The 17,464-nt window shown below is 30.2% G+C and overlaps 2 protein-coding genes across 8 annotated transcripts; one reads left to right on the top strand and one right to left on the bottom strand.

Moving 5' to 3' along the window:
• The first annotated feature begins 45 nt into the window (after window positions 1–45).
• LOC117126057 lies at window positions 46–1,169 on the top strand. The gene is given in 2 exon segments (XM_033273425.1): window positions 46–90; window positions 530–1,169. Coding segments are annotated over 2 exon segments (222 nt in total). The 3' UTR covers window positions 707–1,169.
• A 5,156-nt stretch (window positions 1,170–6,325) lies between these two features.
• Window positions 6,326–16,380, bottom strand: LOC103872935 (auxin response factor 2-like). 7 transcript variants are annotated; one of them, XR_004448512.1, is made up of 11 exons: window positions 15,895–16,380; window positions 15,702–15,817; window positions 15,518–15,614; window positions 15,380–15,419; window positions 15,129–15,284; window positions 14,950–15,034; window positions 14,626–14,862; window positions 14,410–14,533; window positions 10,265–14,302; window positions 6,682–6,895; window positions 6,326–6,606 (listed from the first exon to the last, which is right to left on the bottom strand). XR_004448512.1 is itself a non-coding variant. In XM_033273190.1 (10 exons), the coding sequence occupies exons 3-8, from the start codon at window positions 15,575–15,577 to the stop codon at window positions 14,660–14,662; spliced, it is 426 nt and encodes a 141-aa protein (XP_033129081.1). In that variant the 5' UTR covers window positions 15,578–15,614; window positions 15,702–15,817; window positions 15,895–16,241; the 3' UTR covers window positions 14,053–14,302; window positions 14,410–14,533; window positions 14,626–14,659. The 7 variants fall into 7 exon arrangements, 1 of the variants encoding a protein (XP_033129081.1); XR_004448515.1 differs by lacking the exons at window positions 6,326–6,606; window positions 6,682–6,895 and adding an exon at window positions 7,098–7,664 and having other exon boundaries at window positions 15,895–16,378; XR_004448516.1 differs by lacking the exons at window positions 6,326–6,606; window positions 6,682–6,895 and adding an exon at window positions 7,771–8,049 and having other exon boundaries at window positions 15,895–16,378.
• Between the last annotated feature and the right edge of the window lie 1,084 nt (window positions 16,381–17,464).

Here is a 17,464-nt window from a genome sequence, read left to right as displayed (position 1 = left end):
ACGGATACGATCGGCACTGCGTCTAGACTTATTACTTTACCTCTCATGTGTTGTTCCATTGCGTATTGTCAAACTTTCCAGGTTGAATTTGTACGTTTGATGGGTTTTTCTGATGAACCGGAAATACTTCTCAAAGGACCACTTTTTGTTTGGACTGGATTGAGTCGACGGAAGCGTCGGTCCAACCCCAAAACTATTAATTCTTGTTGAATTAGGATTCTAATGTAATAGACTTGGTTGGAATTCGAACAGAAGTTTCTAAGACTCGTAATCTCGTATGTAGATGTCTTATAAGAGTAACGCATGGTACAAAACAAAGCATCTCTTTTACCAAAAAAAAAAAAACAAAGCATCTCTGCTGAGTATTAGGGATGTTAAATTCAAAATATCATCTGTAATTCTTTTAAGTCCACCAAAATATCGTGTATTATGTAACAAGGTTCAATTTAGTATAATTATCTGGTATAAATAGCAAATACTTTAACTTTATATCAATACGGTATGGAATTAAAATGCGGTACGGTTCAAGTGCGGTTTAGAACCAGTAATCCAAGTAATCCCATGAATATGAGGTAAAGAGATTAGTTGGTTAGGAAGGAATTCCAGCAATATTAGCAATGAGGTGATGAGATTAGGTTTGTTTTCGTTAGGGATTAGAGGAATGGGAGAGGTAAGTGTTTTGATGAAAATAATAGTGCGGTTTTAATAGAAAAAGTAGTACGGTTTTGATAAAAAGTATTAGAAAATAAATAGATTAATATAATTAAAAATTAATTTTTTTGTTTAGCAATAATATCATAATATTTTTCTGGGAAATTGCCACAAATAGCACATTTATAGTACCACTTTTCATGTTTACACTAACCACTTTTACCCTCACTTTTAATGAAGGGTAAAAGACAATTATACCCTTAATGTTAACTAATCTAGATTTAGGATTTAGAGTTGAGAGATGGGGTAGAGCTTTTGGAATTTGAAATTTAGGATTCTAATAAATATATAAATAAATACTTAAAAATATATACAATTTTTTTAAAAAATAGTTTCAAACATAATTTTCGTTTTTCAAAAAGAACTTTGAAAAAAAAAAATCGAAAAACAACTTTCCAAAAAAAAAATTATAAAAAATTCGAATTTATTTTTTATTTTTTTATTTTTTATTTTTTATTTAAATAATGATTTATTATATATATAATAACAATGGCATAAGATTCTTTTGTCACTTAATGAAAAATGTATTTTTGAAAATGTCTCTTTAGTGATGGTAAAAATGAAAAGTGGTACCATGAAAGTGGTAAACATATAATTTCCCTTTTTTCTTTACTTTATTTTTATTTTTTAATTTTAATATTAAATTCATTTTAATAGAAATTCAAAAATAATATAAAAAGTATTTTAAATATTGTTAAAATAATAAAGATAGTAGCACAACACAGAAGAAATATAATACAAACGAAAATTTGTTTTTAATGACTTTTTGCTGTAAGTTTTCAAATGTGTTCTGAACCTTCATAATTTTCTTTAATATAAAAATGTTAAAAACCTTTTTGTTTCCCTATGGCCAAAGATATGAAATACTCGGAAACTGTTGAGAAGTGATTCCTTGAGTAAAACGTGCATATGAAAAGAGTGAAGACAGTGAAGAGAAGAAGAAGCGTGAAGCACAAGAAACAAGCAAGAAAAAGAGGAAGAAAAGAATCAAGAAACGTGAAGGAAGGAAGAAGAAGAAAAGTCAAGGTCAAACTCAACAAGGAAGTTAGTTATGTAACTAGTAGTTAAGAAGTGAGTAGTCAAGTTAAGAGTCAGTTGGTTAGTAAGCTAACTAAGTTCAGAGTTGGTAAGAGAGTAAACTAAGAGAGTTGGTAAGAGTTGTTAGAATAGTCAAGCTTTGGAGTATAAGATTAGTCTAAGACTAGAAGTATGGAATAGGTTTAAGTGACCAAGGAAGTATGGTAAGTGTCAGCAAGAAGTTCCCGTTTGTGACAAGGTATGCAAGTACGAATGAAAAAATCAGTTTGGAAAAACTAAGTCTTGCATAAACAAAAACAGAGAGAAACAGAGAACAAGAGTAAGACTTTAAGAGAGAAACAAAACAAAGAAAGATACAAAGTGAAGAACAAATCTGCAAAGGAGAAGAATCTCAACTGAAACGTCATTAGTTGAGAGAGTTATTGTGTAATGTGGTATTTATATTCTTAATTTCTTGGGTTGAAGACACAAAAATTAGACATTTATTTTTGATTATTTGCCCTCTCTATATTAGACTCATTTAGTATTTAGGTGGATATATATTTTCGGCAATTTTTGATAGTGGTGAATTATTCTGGACCATTATACCTCTACTATAGTTAAATGATATCTCTTATATATTAATTAAAAAATATTATAATATTTGTATTCACGTGTCACTATGATGATGAAATTCAAAATTTTTAGAAAAATAGGTTGGTTCATCTTAACTTAAAATATACTTTTTATTAAACTAACTATTAAATTAATAAATAGTGTACAAAAAACATTCTCGTATTTTCCTTAAATAAAAGCTACGCAATTGCCTAATATGATTAACGTATATGACAATTAATGATTATGAATAATAAATATATGATAACAATTTTTGTATCTTACCTTTTTTTTAATTTTATATTATTAAAAATATTAAACAGTCACATTAACTATATAATAATAAAAATAATTATATGTTATATTTCGAATTTTTAAAATGACTATAAATTACTAAAAACGTTAAATGTCTCACATTAAAAAATTTTGATCAATGATTTAACTTTTTGGTAATAACAAGATACAAATGATCATAAATTGTATAAATATGAAGTCTCATTCACTAGACATTCATATTATACATTAGATATAATTTAAAATTAAACTATATAACATAGAAAAATACTTAAATATGATCATTTCTAAATTTGTATGGAAAAGTATTGAAACACTAATATTTTAATTTTGAAATTTGTATTAAAAAATCACACATTAGAAATTTTGTGTTTATCGTATGAGTATGAATTTTTAATAATAAATATTTATGTTAAAATATACTATATATTTATATGCATATCATTGAAATTTAGTTAAATACTAAAAAAGATATCGTAAATAAACAAGATGTATTGCTTTTATTTATGTGATTACTCTAATTTAATTATATACATAATAGTAAATGAATATAAATACATAATAATATATAAAAATATTTTTTTATATATAACATTAATTTCGCACAATGGAACGGGTGTTAAGCTATCAATACTATTAAAACAGAAGGCTATTTTTTAAAGTGCCCTCCTGTTTCAACAATATTTACAAGACATTGCCACTAGATTATTTTTAAACTATGATTTTAATTAAATGTTTTCTTTTTTATTTTATTTTCCATAAATCTCAGATAACCACCTCCTAAGTCCGTGTGATCTTTTTCCACTACTTTAGTAAATTTACCATTGTAATTATAATTTAAATATAACTTTCCTATCCTTGCTATATAAATTAACATATATCGAATGTTTATAACCTTTCGTTAACCCGGTTTTTGTAAATTTGTGCGTGTTAACCAACTGTGTATATATCTATGCTTTAGAGGAAAGTTTACAGAAAACAGAGAAATATAATAATATAGAGCTTTGACTCAAACAGGGGAATACAAGGTCAAAGAATCAAACGAGAATTGAAAATGTTGGTCACACAAAACCAACGACAACATGTTCCTCGAGCTACAATATTTTATACACGAACTTAGTGTTTTAGTTTGTTTGCTTGGTTTTGATTAGATTTTTTTTACTTTGGCTATAATTCATGATATTATCAAAATTCTTTTCTCTGCAAGCTTCAACACTAACAATTGCTTATTCAGATACAGACGAAACTATAAACTAGCTATGGACTGTTTTTTTTTTTAAATTCATGACTTTATTTAAAATATTAAGTTGATTTTTTAACAGTTGGGTATAAAAAATAACATCTTTTGAATACATTTGTATATACAAAATTCTTATATTTCTATAAAATAATGAGATTAACAATAATATTTTTTTTTTGTAACTGATTAACAATAAGATTTTATTGTTGTAACTTAATAGATCTCGAAAACCAAAAATAGTATATTGTTGTAACTTAATATATCTCGAATAATCTATATCCCTAGAATATTTCTAATTATAAACAATTTTAATATGTTTACTATCCTATTAATTTTCTAGTGATAAGAAATATATAAATATCGAATCAAACACAACAAATATAATCATTCTAAACCTTCAAACGCTCTATACCCTGATCTACACTTATGAATTCTGTTATCAAAATCTGTAACTTGAGTGATGTTAAACCTTTCAAATATGCATGGAGAGTTCGGGTGAAAGTGGTTCATACATGGAAGTCAAACAATCTCAAAAATGGTTATTCTCTTGAGATGGTCTTAACAGATGAAAATGTAAGCTATATTCACTAACTATCGTCCATTTTAACTATATTTAATATGTGAACTTTAGCGTCTTTTTTTTTACAGACGAAAATATAAGCTATATTCACTACCTATCGTCTATTTTAACTATGTTTAATATATGAACTTCCCTATTTAGATGGATTATATTTAGTTTCTCTTTCTTGAATCTATTTAGTATTTTAATCTGCTTTTGTTAGGCTTTGCTTTTGTTCAATGTGCTTCATCTATGGCTATAAATATATTTCTTTCATATGAGTATCGGTCTTTACTCGGCTTATGAGTAAAATATCTCTGCTTGGAAGAAATTTAATGGATTTGGAGTTGGTTTTTTGACCCAGGTGAGAATCAGAGGCTGGCATTCTCCGATGGGAGCGGTCCGAGAATGTGTCTCTCTTTAGATCTATCAGATTTTCCTGTGTTTTGATCACTGGCGAGTCAAGTTCTTCAGTCCAAAAGCATTTATTATGAGCAAAAGAGATGTTGCTCTGGGAGTACAAGGCTACGGAAGATCGCGGCTTACGGAAGAAACGAAGACATCACCAGTGGTTCGATTTCAGGGAGGACTTCCGCCGGTAGACCAAAACAGATTTGGTTAGTGGTTCTCATGTGTTTTAAAAGCATTTCTTCTTTTAATCTTACATAGCAACTTTGTACTCTTTTTTTTGTTAACTAGCAACTTTGTACTCATTTCCTGGATTTTGAGCTTTATAAATGATATGTTGAAAAAAAATGAAAAAAATGTAAATATGGTTTACCTACAAGCGATCGAGCTATACTTTTCTCTTCAAATTTTTTTCACATTTACCCATGATTAACATTATTTATATTATAGTTTCTCATAAACCTTCTTCCCTATTAACTTTATAGGAAACAATGTTTCTTTCCACGGACTACAATGATAGATAAACATACTTTTCAAAATTTTATAAACTGAAAACCAAAAACGAACTGAAACAAAACCAAAAAAAGTGAAACCAAACAAAAAAATAACAAAACCAAAAATTAATCAGTGTTCACACATATCTGAATGGTTTATACCCAAATATAATAAATACATTTTATATACCTAAAAATATTGATTATATTTAGATTTAAAATTATAAAATATTTTAAACACTAAGATATAAAATATATTGTATTATTCAATAGACTTTTAGTTGAAAGTTTCCGAAAAATTCTTATTTTAATTATATTCGATTATGTTTTATTTCAGATATATATATATATATATATATACATACATATTATATGATAATCTATACTATATATTGAGAAAGTATTTATTATTTACTCATCCCATTATTTATTATTTAATCATCCCATTTGTAACCGTGATTTACAGAAATGTGAATGGTTCCCATTTTTCTAAATCCAAAGAGCTAAAACCAAACTGAAAATCAAACGGGTATCCAAATATTAAACATAATATAATATTAATTTATATCTGTATAGAATATAATTTACCAAAAAAATATCCACCCCCCCCCCTCCTCCCAAATTACATGAATTACCTGGTTTTCAGTTTAACTCAGGGTTTTTTTTTTGCGTTTTTTGTATTTTTTGCTTTAAATCCAAATTAAAGCCTAACTATTTTAATTCGGCTTACTTCGGTTTTAATAAAAAATAAAAACCCGACTCGAACTACAGATCGCCCGAATTGATCTAATTCAAAAAATGTATGGTTCTCCTAAACGGGTCCTAACACCTCAACCCCAATAACTTAAAAACTGAATAACCCTAACTGAGACGAACCTTAAACCTGAATGCCTATCACTATGAAAAGTTAAAATAAATTACTCTCGGTTAAGTATGTCAAAATTCAAATAAAATAAAATTCAGACCATAACTTAGTAACTGTTAGAGTGCTATTCACAAGACTCATCAAATGTTTTGATTTTGGTCTGGTTTCTGAGTGTTTATTGCCTTAGCTCCTTTTCAAACTAGCCAAGTCACAAAATTATTCAGGCTGGGATTGTAGGAAATTGATGAGGCACCTGAACATATTTCTTTAGGGTAGCACTAATCAATCGCTCATTACTTTGCTTTAACCCACATTTCTTTGCACAGCTATTTGTTTAGCAGGCTATTTTTGCGTTTAGGATTTTTCTGCCGTATTCTTCAAATATCAGACGTTTCCTGTGTAGCTGCCAATTAAAATAATAACACTTTAAGACAGACTTGTGGATAAACACTTATTCATGTTAGCAATTTACGCTCACGCTGTGGGTGGTGTCCATGTCTGCAAATGCATTACTTCTGATGTGCTTGACGCTGGGGTGGAAAGAATGGCATGCGTGATCTATGAAGCTAACATTGGAGTCCTCTGTACAGAGCGACTTAATCTTTGTCTACTTTCTTCTTTTGGTTCGACTTGTTGTTGGGGACCACCCTCTTATGTTTCGGTTTCTTGTGTGAAACTGCTTGTCTTGATTTCTGTTTATGTTAACTTTAGCCTATTAGTTTTATTTACTAAACAATCCCCATTGGATTAATATCGTGTAGATAAAATATTAATAGATAATTTTTTGTTTCAACAAAATTTTTTATTTTTTTTTATAAATAACAGGTGTGGTTCACAACTAACCACAACATATTAGAGCATGATTAACCTGGTTTTTTATTTACGGTTTTTAACTTATGATTTGACATTTTTTTTGTTTTTACATTTTTCGGCTAAGCGACATCTCTTATATTTCTTATTTAAGAGATGGTTCATAGTTTTTCTTAGTTAAAAGCTACAGACCGTCTTTTAACTGAAGCTAATAATCCTGATTAAAAGATCGGGATTAATCATAGCTTTAGCTTCTTCCAATTTTAGCTGCGGTTTAACGACGTTTCCATCCTGCACTTCACTTTCTTTTTAAATTAATTACTTTTTTAAGTTAAAGTAAAAGCCAAAAAATGTTAGTGAATGGTAACATATTATTCTTTCCTCACTGCGTTATGTTTGCCGCCTTATCGTTCAAGGCCTCAGTGTTACAAAGTTGATCGTTACCAAATTTGTTTGAGAGCCATGAAGTTTCTCTCTCTCTCTCCATACAATCTTTATACATGTATCCAGATCTTTTGCTGTGATTTTACTTTCCATGCAGACCTTGGGTCAGAAATAATCTTTTGATGTGATTTTACTTTCCATGCAGACCTTGTGTCAGAAATACTAAGCCACTCATTTGCCAATTCTTCCATCGCCACCTTCACGTACCTTGGGGGGGATTATTACTAGGTTAATCATTGCTAAGCCACCCTATAATCTCTTAGAAACCCGTTTCGCTTTTTAACCTACGTGTAGGTGTAATCTAGAAAGTTTCTTTTTTTTTTTGTGCGGTAAAGACTGTTTTGTCATTTCGTCACTCCTTGTCAATTTTTAAGGCCAACACAATCTATGTTCCTTAAACCAAATAGTCTTGTGCCAATATTTGTTGTTGATAATATTTATATTCTTTTCTGATATTTATATCCATATTTTTTAGTAAACTGATCCAAAAAGATTAGTTTATGGAGCTAACCAAACGAGAATTATAGTGTTTACTTTAGAAAAAGTAATAGATTGAATGATAGATGACGTGCGTACTTTTTCACATGGAAATCTGCACATATATTAAAATTGTAAGATTTGAATCATAGAGAAAATATAGTGTACATGACTGAAGTTGGTTCATTCCGAAACTAAAGATGGCTAAAATTCTTCTTTGTCAAAATGCATAGATGTGAATCTTATAAGATGTGAATCTTATATGAATAGAGTTCTCCATTGCTTATAGCAGTGTAATAAACTCTGTGTGTAAAGGAAAAAAAATATTATATAAGTGAAAACAAAAATTATGATTTTTTTCTTGTGCCAATAGGCTCTTCGCAATTCGAAGAAGAAAGAACATATTGTGTGAAAATCTTTGGTTCGGTCAAATTTTATCCAGTTGTTTATAAAACTGTTGTTATCTGATTCATGTAATTTTTCAGTGTTGAATTAAAAGCCCAAAAAACTCATCTATACTGACTTTTTGATATTTTCTTATGTGATTTGAATTTAAAAAGAGATTAAACTTTCGATAAGTTATGTAAACTCAGAACAAGTATTTAGCTTTAGAAAGCATTTACATGTTTCAAACTTATAATAAATACATATATAATGTTTAAAATTATGCATATAAAACCTGTGTAAACTGTACATGAATATGTTTCTCTTCTTTAATGTGTTAATCGTACTATATATAGCATTATTTTAAATTTTCAAAAAGTTTATGTCACATACAAAAAACCATCATTAAAAAATATAATTCTCCATCTACAACAAGAAAAAGAAAAAATTATAAACATATAAGTTTAAATTAAGAAAAAATAATATTGGAAAAACAAGAAGTTAATGTAAAAAAAAAAACCGACAAATAATATTATAAATAAAATAAATTTATAAAACATAATCCGCGCAAAATGCGGAAAAAATCTCTAGTTAATCATAACAATAACTGTCATAACATAGTAAAATGGAACCCATTGAGCATTGACAGCGAAATAGGGGCATGGATGGCCTTATAAGATAGCATCCTATGAGAGACCAGACCACCATTACTTCTTCTTTGTAATCATAACATACTTTTTTTTTGTGCCAAATTATGTTAATACTTCCTAATCAATATGTAATGTTTAGTCATAAAATAAAAATCATATTTAACTTACAATCTTAGGTTAATAATGATTTTCTCTAAATTACTTTGTTTTATATTGAGTTAGTCTCAAACTATTAGTAATAATAATATATGCGTTTATTGTTAAATAACTTTACAACTCAAAGGCCAATAAAGTATTATTTTGCCGTTTGTGTATTGGCTTAAATTATTTTCAGTTAACAAATTGTTTTTATAAATATAACTAATTTTGGAATTTCATTTGGAAAAATCACATACGAAAAATAAACACATGCCATATAACAGAAGTTTTATTTCAAAACTTAATTTGAATGTCACGTAGGATTTATGAACTAGAGATCAAGACTTATTTAAAAGATGCCAATAATGCCGAGTTTATTTTATTTTCGGGAGAGAGTAGAGTTTGCTCAACTAAGAGCATGTTTATCCCTTGATCCTTAAGTGTGTTTCTTAGTGATTATTTAATATTTTAATTGTACTTAAGTGGGGTTAAGAACCATAGTTAAGAAACTCCCATTTGGAGCGGTCCAATCGGAGTTTCTTAATTAGGGGTTCTTAAGAAAAAAAATTTAAAATTTTTTTTAAAGATAAAATTTATTTATTAATTCAAACATATTAAAAGATAACATTTAAAACATAATTTTTTAAAAAAAAACATAAAAATAAAGACAAGTACAATAATCGAGAATAATTTGGGAAAACATTTGAGAGCTTGATGTATAGAAATATCACATTTCACAGAAACATTGAAACATACAAGAACATGAAACATAGATAGTGAGGAAAGACATCAATGATACATAGACCGAATAGGAAATACATAACATCGCTAAGACAACCAATGACTCGATTTAAACATGCCTAAGCCAACCAAAGACTCGATTTAAACATGCCTAAGACAAGTTCACACTAATCTTCCAGCATCTCTGTTATTAGCTTCGTCTTTGATTTGGGTAGAGTTGAGCTGAGTAGACATGTAACTACATATTTATTGCCTAACCACATCCTAATGACACACTACACCAAACATTCATCACAAGCATTCACTAAACTAAACAAGCATTCACTACGTATAACAACCATTCATCACTAGCATTCAATAACCTACCAACTAGCCACAACGAAAGCAAGAACAATTAATAGAGTTTTGCAGACTAACCTCATCGACAGTGTGAAGTGGTGTTTGCTTCTCGATAAACTCCTTCGGGTTGTGACTTCAGTAGGAGGATCTTCAGTCGCGAGCTCAAATCACATTGATAATTAACAAAATAATGAACTAAATTAGATCTCTTTTCAACATGATCACTAGCTTTTCAACACAATCACTTAACAAAACAATGAACTAAATTAGATCTCAAATCACATGGCTAATTAACACAATCACTTAGCTTATATTCAGAGGCAAAGTCTAAATCTATATACTAGGACAAACAATATGATCGTCTTTACCTTGAAGAAGTGATCACCAAACCGAAGGCATCGATACCGACGGAAGAGACGCCGTCGTTTGTGATGGGTTAGCATCATTCTTCACTCGGAGAAGACGAGAACCGAAGGAGGAGAGGCGGTGAGGACTGAGAGACTCGTCGATTGTGGTGGGTTCCAGTCCTTCTTCTAACGGCTCTAACAGGACCGCCACACTCGTCTGACGGAGGAGTCGCCATTACGACCAACGGAGGAGACGCAAGTCGTGGATTTCGATCCTTCTTCGGACGATCGCGACGAGAGAAGACGTGGTGAGGAACGAGAGAGTCTTCGTCTGTGGATCGAGAGCAGTGAGGATCGAGAGCGTCGTCGTCCCTGGTGGGTACCGATCGATCTTCTCACCAAGAAGACGGAGGAGAGGTCGAGTGGACCGATGGAGTCGCGTCTGTCGTCGGTTTGGATCGTTCTCCGGAGAAAACAAGAACACAAAAGGGTGAGAAAACAAAAGAAAGAAAGAAAAGAAAAAGAAAAAGAAAAAGAAAAAAGAAAAATATAAAAATATAAAAACTGTGGGGCGGACACGTGGTCTAAAAACCACCCTAATAATCGTTAACAAAAACTACCTATTAAGGATCGACTTTCCCCTTTTAATTTTGTTTTCATTTAATTAAATCACCAAATTAGGTTAAGGACCCCATTAAGTATCACCGTTAAAGATGGTCTAAAGGCTCTCTATAATAACTGTGAATGTCCCTTCTTTCGATGTCAGCTTAAAAAACAAGAAAAAGCAGAGAGAGAGAGAAAGTTAGAGAAGAAGAACCAATATACAGTGTATGAGTCTCTGTACTTTCACAAGCTTCCAAGCTCCATCACTGCACTCTTCCAAATCTTTTAGAATATTATTTTCTTTTCCATCACTTCTTACCCGATCATTATCACCAAGGACTCTCTTGTGACTGAGAGGTCTCTCTCTCAAGATTTGAGTAGAGTCTACTACCCTTTCGATGGATTACGAGCGAATCGGAAAGACCCAGGTGAGCTTTAAATGCTTCAGTTTCACGCTTTACTCGATTCTTGAAATAGGGTTTTGCATGAGATTAGGGAAAACAGAAAGCAAGATTTGGTGTTTTCTTCTACTTGCCAGCTACTCTTTTTGATTTCGTTTCCATTATGTCGTTTTCGTGTTGATTTGGGACTTGGAAAAAAAACGTCCTTTTCAAAATCGCACTTCATTCATCTTTGTTTACTTTAGCAGTTCTATATTAAACTCTTTCTTTCTTCTATGAGTTTTGTGTTTAGGTTACTAGCGGCGGATTTTCTCCGGGGAAGTTAAGGACTATGCTTCTCGGTGTTGATACAAAGAAGAAACAAGAACCTGGGTCAAATCAAATTCTTGACCTTGGTAACACTTTTTTTCCCCCTTTTTTGTGTTAATCTAGGGTTTATGGTGGAGCCCCTTAATCATTTTCTTAATACCCTTTTTAAAATGTCTTTGTCCCCATTTGCTTAATGGAAAATCTTTAAATATTTATTTCTTTCAAGAACTTGAAAATGGTATCTTCTTGTTTATTTAGTTACTTGCTTTTCTATAGATTTCGGTTCAATTCATTCTATTTTTTAAAAAAAAAATAGCATTAAGATATAAATTAGAGCTAGTTTAGACAATCATAAAAAAATAATAGAAATTCTATAGTTTTTCTTAAATTTTTATCACAAAAAAACCTTTAGAAAAGAAAAATGACGAAAATAAATTTTATTAAAGAGTAAAAATTCATTTTAACCTTAGAATTAACTAATATAAACTTAGGATTTAGAGTTAAAAGATAGAGTTTTGGAAACAGAATTTCAAATTTAAAATATATTAAAAAATATTAAAAATTTTAAAATAAAATGAAGCTATTTTTTTCGAAGTATGATAAAAACTTAAAAATAACTATTTAATATAATTATTCTTATTTTTTTAATTTTCCAAAACATGTGTTTTTCATATAACTTTATGATTGGTGAACAATTTACCGTTTTTATATTAACTTCGGAAACCGCACATAATAAATCACTAGCAAAACAAAAACAAAAAAGTAATTTCATCACCTTTTCGAGAAACATAGAACAAAAAGAGAAATATTATAGTCTTGGTAAACCGAAAACGCCGCAATTAATCATTCCCCTTTTAATAATACTAGAAATTTTACCCGAGATTTATACCAATAACATTGTATGTGATATCTATATTACAATATATTGCATCTAGATTATAAAAAATATAAATAGTAAATTGAATAGAAATGAATAAAACTCACATTTTTTTACTATCTAAAATATGTATGAGATGGTGAACAAATGAGAAATGAATGAAGAATTTGTTAATCCGTAGTTATGATCCGAAATAATTTTTGTTAAATATGTTTAGATTATTATGAGAAAATGTTATTAATCTCGACATCACATATTTCTTTGCTATATGTAGTATTTATATCATGTTAATTTTTGTATTTATATGGTATTTAATCTTGTATAATATATTATTTTACGATTATAAATCAATTTTTACAATTATAATAAGTAATATAATTAAAATATTAATTGCTTTAAATAAATTTTTTTTTTTATAAAGTTGTATGTGTTAAATAAACTGAAATTTTAGGAAAATATTATTATTTACTATTTTATTTGTTTAGTTATAAGCAGAAAAATATCTTAGAATATAGCTATAGTTAAATTATTATTGTGGATTAAAATTTAGTGTAAAAAGATTGTAAAAATATGTAGATATATTAATTTTATTTAATTCGTTGATCTTTAGTTACTGGATTTGTGAAATTATGAAACCAAAAATTGATTTTGATTACTAATACCCTAAAAGGGAGTAATTTAATTTGCTGTTCATTTTTTTTTCTCAGAAAAGTCTATACAATCCATTACACTATAATAACCAAACCAGACAGATACTTTATATGGAAGTAACATGTCTAACCAAAATAACAAATATTATAACTAAGTAAAATATTAATCAGTTACTGTATGTGCTTATTTTAGATTATGTACATGCAAAGAGAAAATTACCTAGTATAGTAAATGAAACTAATATTATTTATAAGTTAAGATATGCATGTCACAATGTGTTAAACAAAACAATGACTTATTTTGATATTTATAATAAATATAAAGTTTCAGTTGTTTTTGTAATCATCTTCACTATGTGTTCCTGGACTTTAAAGCAAGGAAACGATATTTTTTTATAACACATTTGGCATTATTGTATCTCTGAGTTGCAACAAACCACCTAAACTAATTCCCACGTAACATGTATAGCCAAACGAAAATAACCTTATATGTTACTCTACTAAACTTTCATGGTTATCTGTGGTGGCTTGTTATTTTTGTTTTCTTGTAGTAGTCTTCTCTTTCTTTGTTTAAACAAAATTTTCTCTTATTGAAACTCTTACACATTCCTAACTTTTGCGCTTTATATCACCTATAAGTATAGAAACATCTAAAATATATAGGTTCTTCGCTGTATTCTATGTGTAATCATTTTTCCAAGATAAATATTTTCTTAATTGTACTCGGATTGAAAAAGAAAAGAAGGTTAAATGGACTTAGTTTCACTGATACAAAAGCAGATTCAGTTTGGTTAACGGTTTGTCCTGAAACCAAATTTTGATGCGGTAAACATGCCATTGCATTGCTTTGATTAAGGCATTGAGGAAGAGCTCCTGGTATCTTGTAACTTTAGTTGCTTTTCACACATCATCTGTAGGTACCATTGTATCTGGGGCATATATATTAAACAACATCAGATATAATAGGACTAATACTCTTTTTGGTTAGCAAGTAGACAAATGGTAGGTTTAGCAGCTATGCAGGTGAACTCATTACCTCGATCAGCTCATGGAAATGTTTCTGAGCTACCATATGTAATATTGCATCATATATGATCTCAACGCTCCTGGTAAAGAAACAAAGAAGAGGAAACTGTTCTCTTTGTAACCTGTGTGCCTTCCTGCCACGTATATATAGGGAACCAAATAAACTGAGAATATACTGGAGTTTCAGAGCAAGAAAAAATACAGGATTCAGAAGAGTAGGCATTACCTTCTCGCATTTCCCTGTTGTCGCATTGCACGCCTTACACCCACACGTAATTCCCCATTCTCACCCCTGCAGAAGAACCAGATATTACAGATCAACTAAACATATAGATACAAATCAAGAATACCATGAACCAAAAACCAACAAAACTTAGAGAGATAAATGCATCGCCTGCAACCAGCCTCTTGGAACTAACAAACACGCTCCGCCCACTCTGAAGCAAATGCCTTCGTTGTTGACCTGGTATGGGTTTAGTGACGCAAGAGATTAAGGGAACGAAAATTAAATAAGATAAAGAATAATGCAACTCATACAAATTCCCATTACCTCGGAAAATATGTCTAAAACGCCACTCATTTGCATGCAATTTTTTTGCTACTAACTCCTGAGTAGGAGGCTGAAGTGACATATCCTGAAAGAAGAAACAAAGGGAAACATTGAATTAAAGCATATTTTGGAACAAAATTCAGGAATATTGGTTTTCAATATATAACTAAAGCACCAACCAGAGGCGGGAGACATTCATCAGCATGTCGGCTAAGCACAGAAAATCCACCATGCGTACTTGTGTCCGAAGCAGTCAAGGTTTTGCAGAAAGAATGCACTTGGAACCTGGGGGGCGGAGGAAGAGGTGCCTCTTTCTCAATTGCATTCTCGTCTTGCTGGAAGATAAAAAAATTAATATATCAGATTTTCGAAGAATATGATCATCCTATACTCCGCTCCAACTAAATGAACATAAGAAAATATAACTTACAATAGGTTCCAGAAAAAGAGTAATCTGCGCATAAGCACCACTAATGCAAAATCATAGACAAATCTTAAAGTTAGCTTATAATTCAAACACTCAAAAAACAAAAAAAAAAACGTATTACCAAACGAAAGTGAAGCCTACCTTTAAATCAACATTAATGACTCGACAAAGGATCTTCGAAGGAAGATCATAGAGAGGCATCTACTGTTCCGCCATCTTGGTTTTTCGATGCTTCCACCTACTCATCAAGAAAACGACAAAAAAAATTAAAACCAAACGTAAAAAAAAATCACAAGCAAATCGGAGTCTAGGAAAGAAATCTCACCTGCTCAATATGTTCCTAAGGGAAGTAGAAGACACGGTCATCTTGTCGAGGGACCGTCACGAGAGGACCAGCACAAGCATGCCAGAGCTCTTTGTAGAGAGCAGTTTCAGGGTCGACTACGCAAACAAAAAACTTAGATCAGCTCAGTTTGTAACCAAAACCAAACAAATGAAAGTCAGAAACGTAGGCTTACCAACACGCTCAGCCCCCACAGAGCGGTTAGACTGAGTTATCTCCGCCTCGCCGCCGGCGAAAGCGGCGGAGAAGTTCTCTATTCCTCCACGATGATTTCCTTTCGTAGAAACCTCTGAACTCGCCATATTTTCTATAACCTCAAAGCTCAGATCTGTTTCATCTAGTGACAGAGAAGCCTCTCCGCGGACAAAATCAACACTTAAAAATATCGTGTAAGTCGGATCGTATATATAACGAAGGAGGAATATCTGAAGAGTGAATGAATCGTCATCTAGAGGTTAGAGTCTAAAGAAGTCAATTAGGGATGCAGATCGTGGAAGAAAGGGGAAAAGCATATCAATAAAAACATGAAGGCTATATGCTTAATTTGGGCCGTTTAAATATTTTGTTAGCCCAAATGAATGATCCGGCAAAAAATTTTGCTGAGTAAATTCAGTTGACATGTCAAAACTGGAACTTCTAATTGGTTGAATTTTTTAGATGACGTGGACAGGTTCTCTGCTCTTTATATATTGCTTTTAGTATAGTATATACTAGAGATTTTTTTCCGCGCTTCGCGCGGATTGTGTCTTATAAATTTATTTTATTTATAATATTATTTGTCGGTTTTTTTCTATTACATTAACTTCTTATTTTTCCAATGTTAGTATTTTTTTAATTTAAATTTATATGTTTATAATTTTTCATTTTTCTTGTTGTAGATGGAGAATTATATTTTTTATTGATGGTTTTTTGTATGTGACATAAACGTTTTGAAATTTTAAAAATAATGTTTTATATAGTACGATTAACACATTAAAGAAGAGAAACATATTCATGTACATTTTACACAGGTTTTATATGCATAATTTTAAACATTATATATGTATATATTATAAGTTTGAAACATGTAAATGCTTTCTAAAGCTAAATACTTGTTCTGAGTTTACATAATTTATCGAAAGTTTTATCTCTTTTTAAATTCAAATCACAGAAAAAAATATCAAAAAGTCAGTATAGATGGATTTTTTGGGCTTTTAAATCAACACTGAAAAATTACATGAATCAGATAACAACAGTTTTATAAACAACTGGATAAAATTTGACCGAGCCAAAGATTTTCACACAATATGTTCTTTCTTCTTTAAATTGCGAAGAGCCTATAGGCACAAGAAAAAAAATCATAATTTTTGTTTTCACTTATATAACATTTCTTCTCCTTTACACACATAGTTTATTACACTGCTATAAGTAATGGAGAACTCTATTCATATAAGATTCACATATATGCATTTTGACAAAGAAGAATTTTAGCCATCTTAAGTTTCGGAATGGACAAACTTCAGTCATATACACTATATTTCTCTATGATTCAAATCTTACAATTTTAATATATGTGCAGATTTCCATGTGAAAAAGCATGCACGCCATCTATCATTCAACCTATTACTTTTTTCCAAAGTAAATACTATAATCCTCGTTTGGTTAGCTCCACAAACTAATCTCTTTGGATCAGTTTACTAAAAAATATGGATACTAATGTCAGAAAAGAATATAAACACTATCAACAACAAATATTGGCACAAGAC

This window comes from Brassica rapa, chromosome A06 (genome assembly GCF_000309985.2).
Source record: "Brassica rapa cultivar Chiifu-401-42 chromosome A06, CAAS_Brap_v3.01, whole genome shotgun sequence".
NCBI lineage: Eukaryota > Viridiplantae > Streptophyta > Magnoliopsida > Brassicales > Brassicaceae > Brassica > Brassica rapa.
Note: the sequence above shows the minus strand (reverse complement) of the source record. Positions and strands in the feature narration are given on the sequence as shown.

What these genes read in the sequence shown, in the direction of transcription:
- LOC103872935 (XM_033273190.1), bottom strand. Translation starts at nt 15,577, where the DNA reads ATGCCTCTCTATGATCTTCCTTCGAAGATCCTTTGTCGAGTCATTAAT. An exon ending in CTCTTTTTCTGGAACCTATT is followed by an intron (nt 15,285 to 15,379) that starts GTAAGTTATATT and finishes TTTATCTTCCAG; the next exon opens with CAAGACGAGAATGCAATTGA. An exon ending in TTTTAGACATATTTTCCGAG is followed by an intron (nt 14,863 to 14,949) that starts GTAATGGGAATT and finishes AACCCATACCAG; the next exon opens with GTCAACAACGAAGGCATTTG.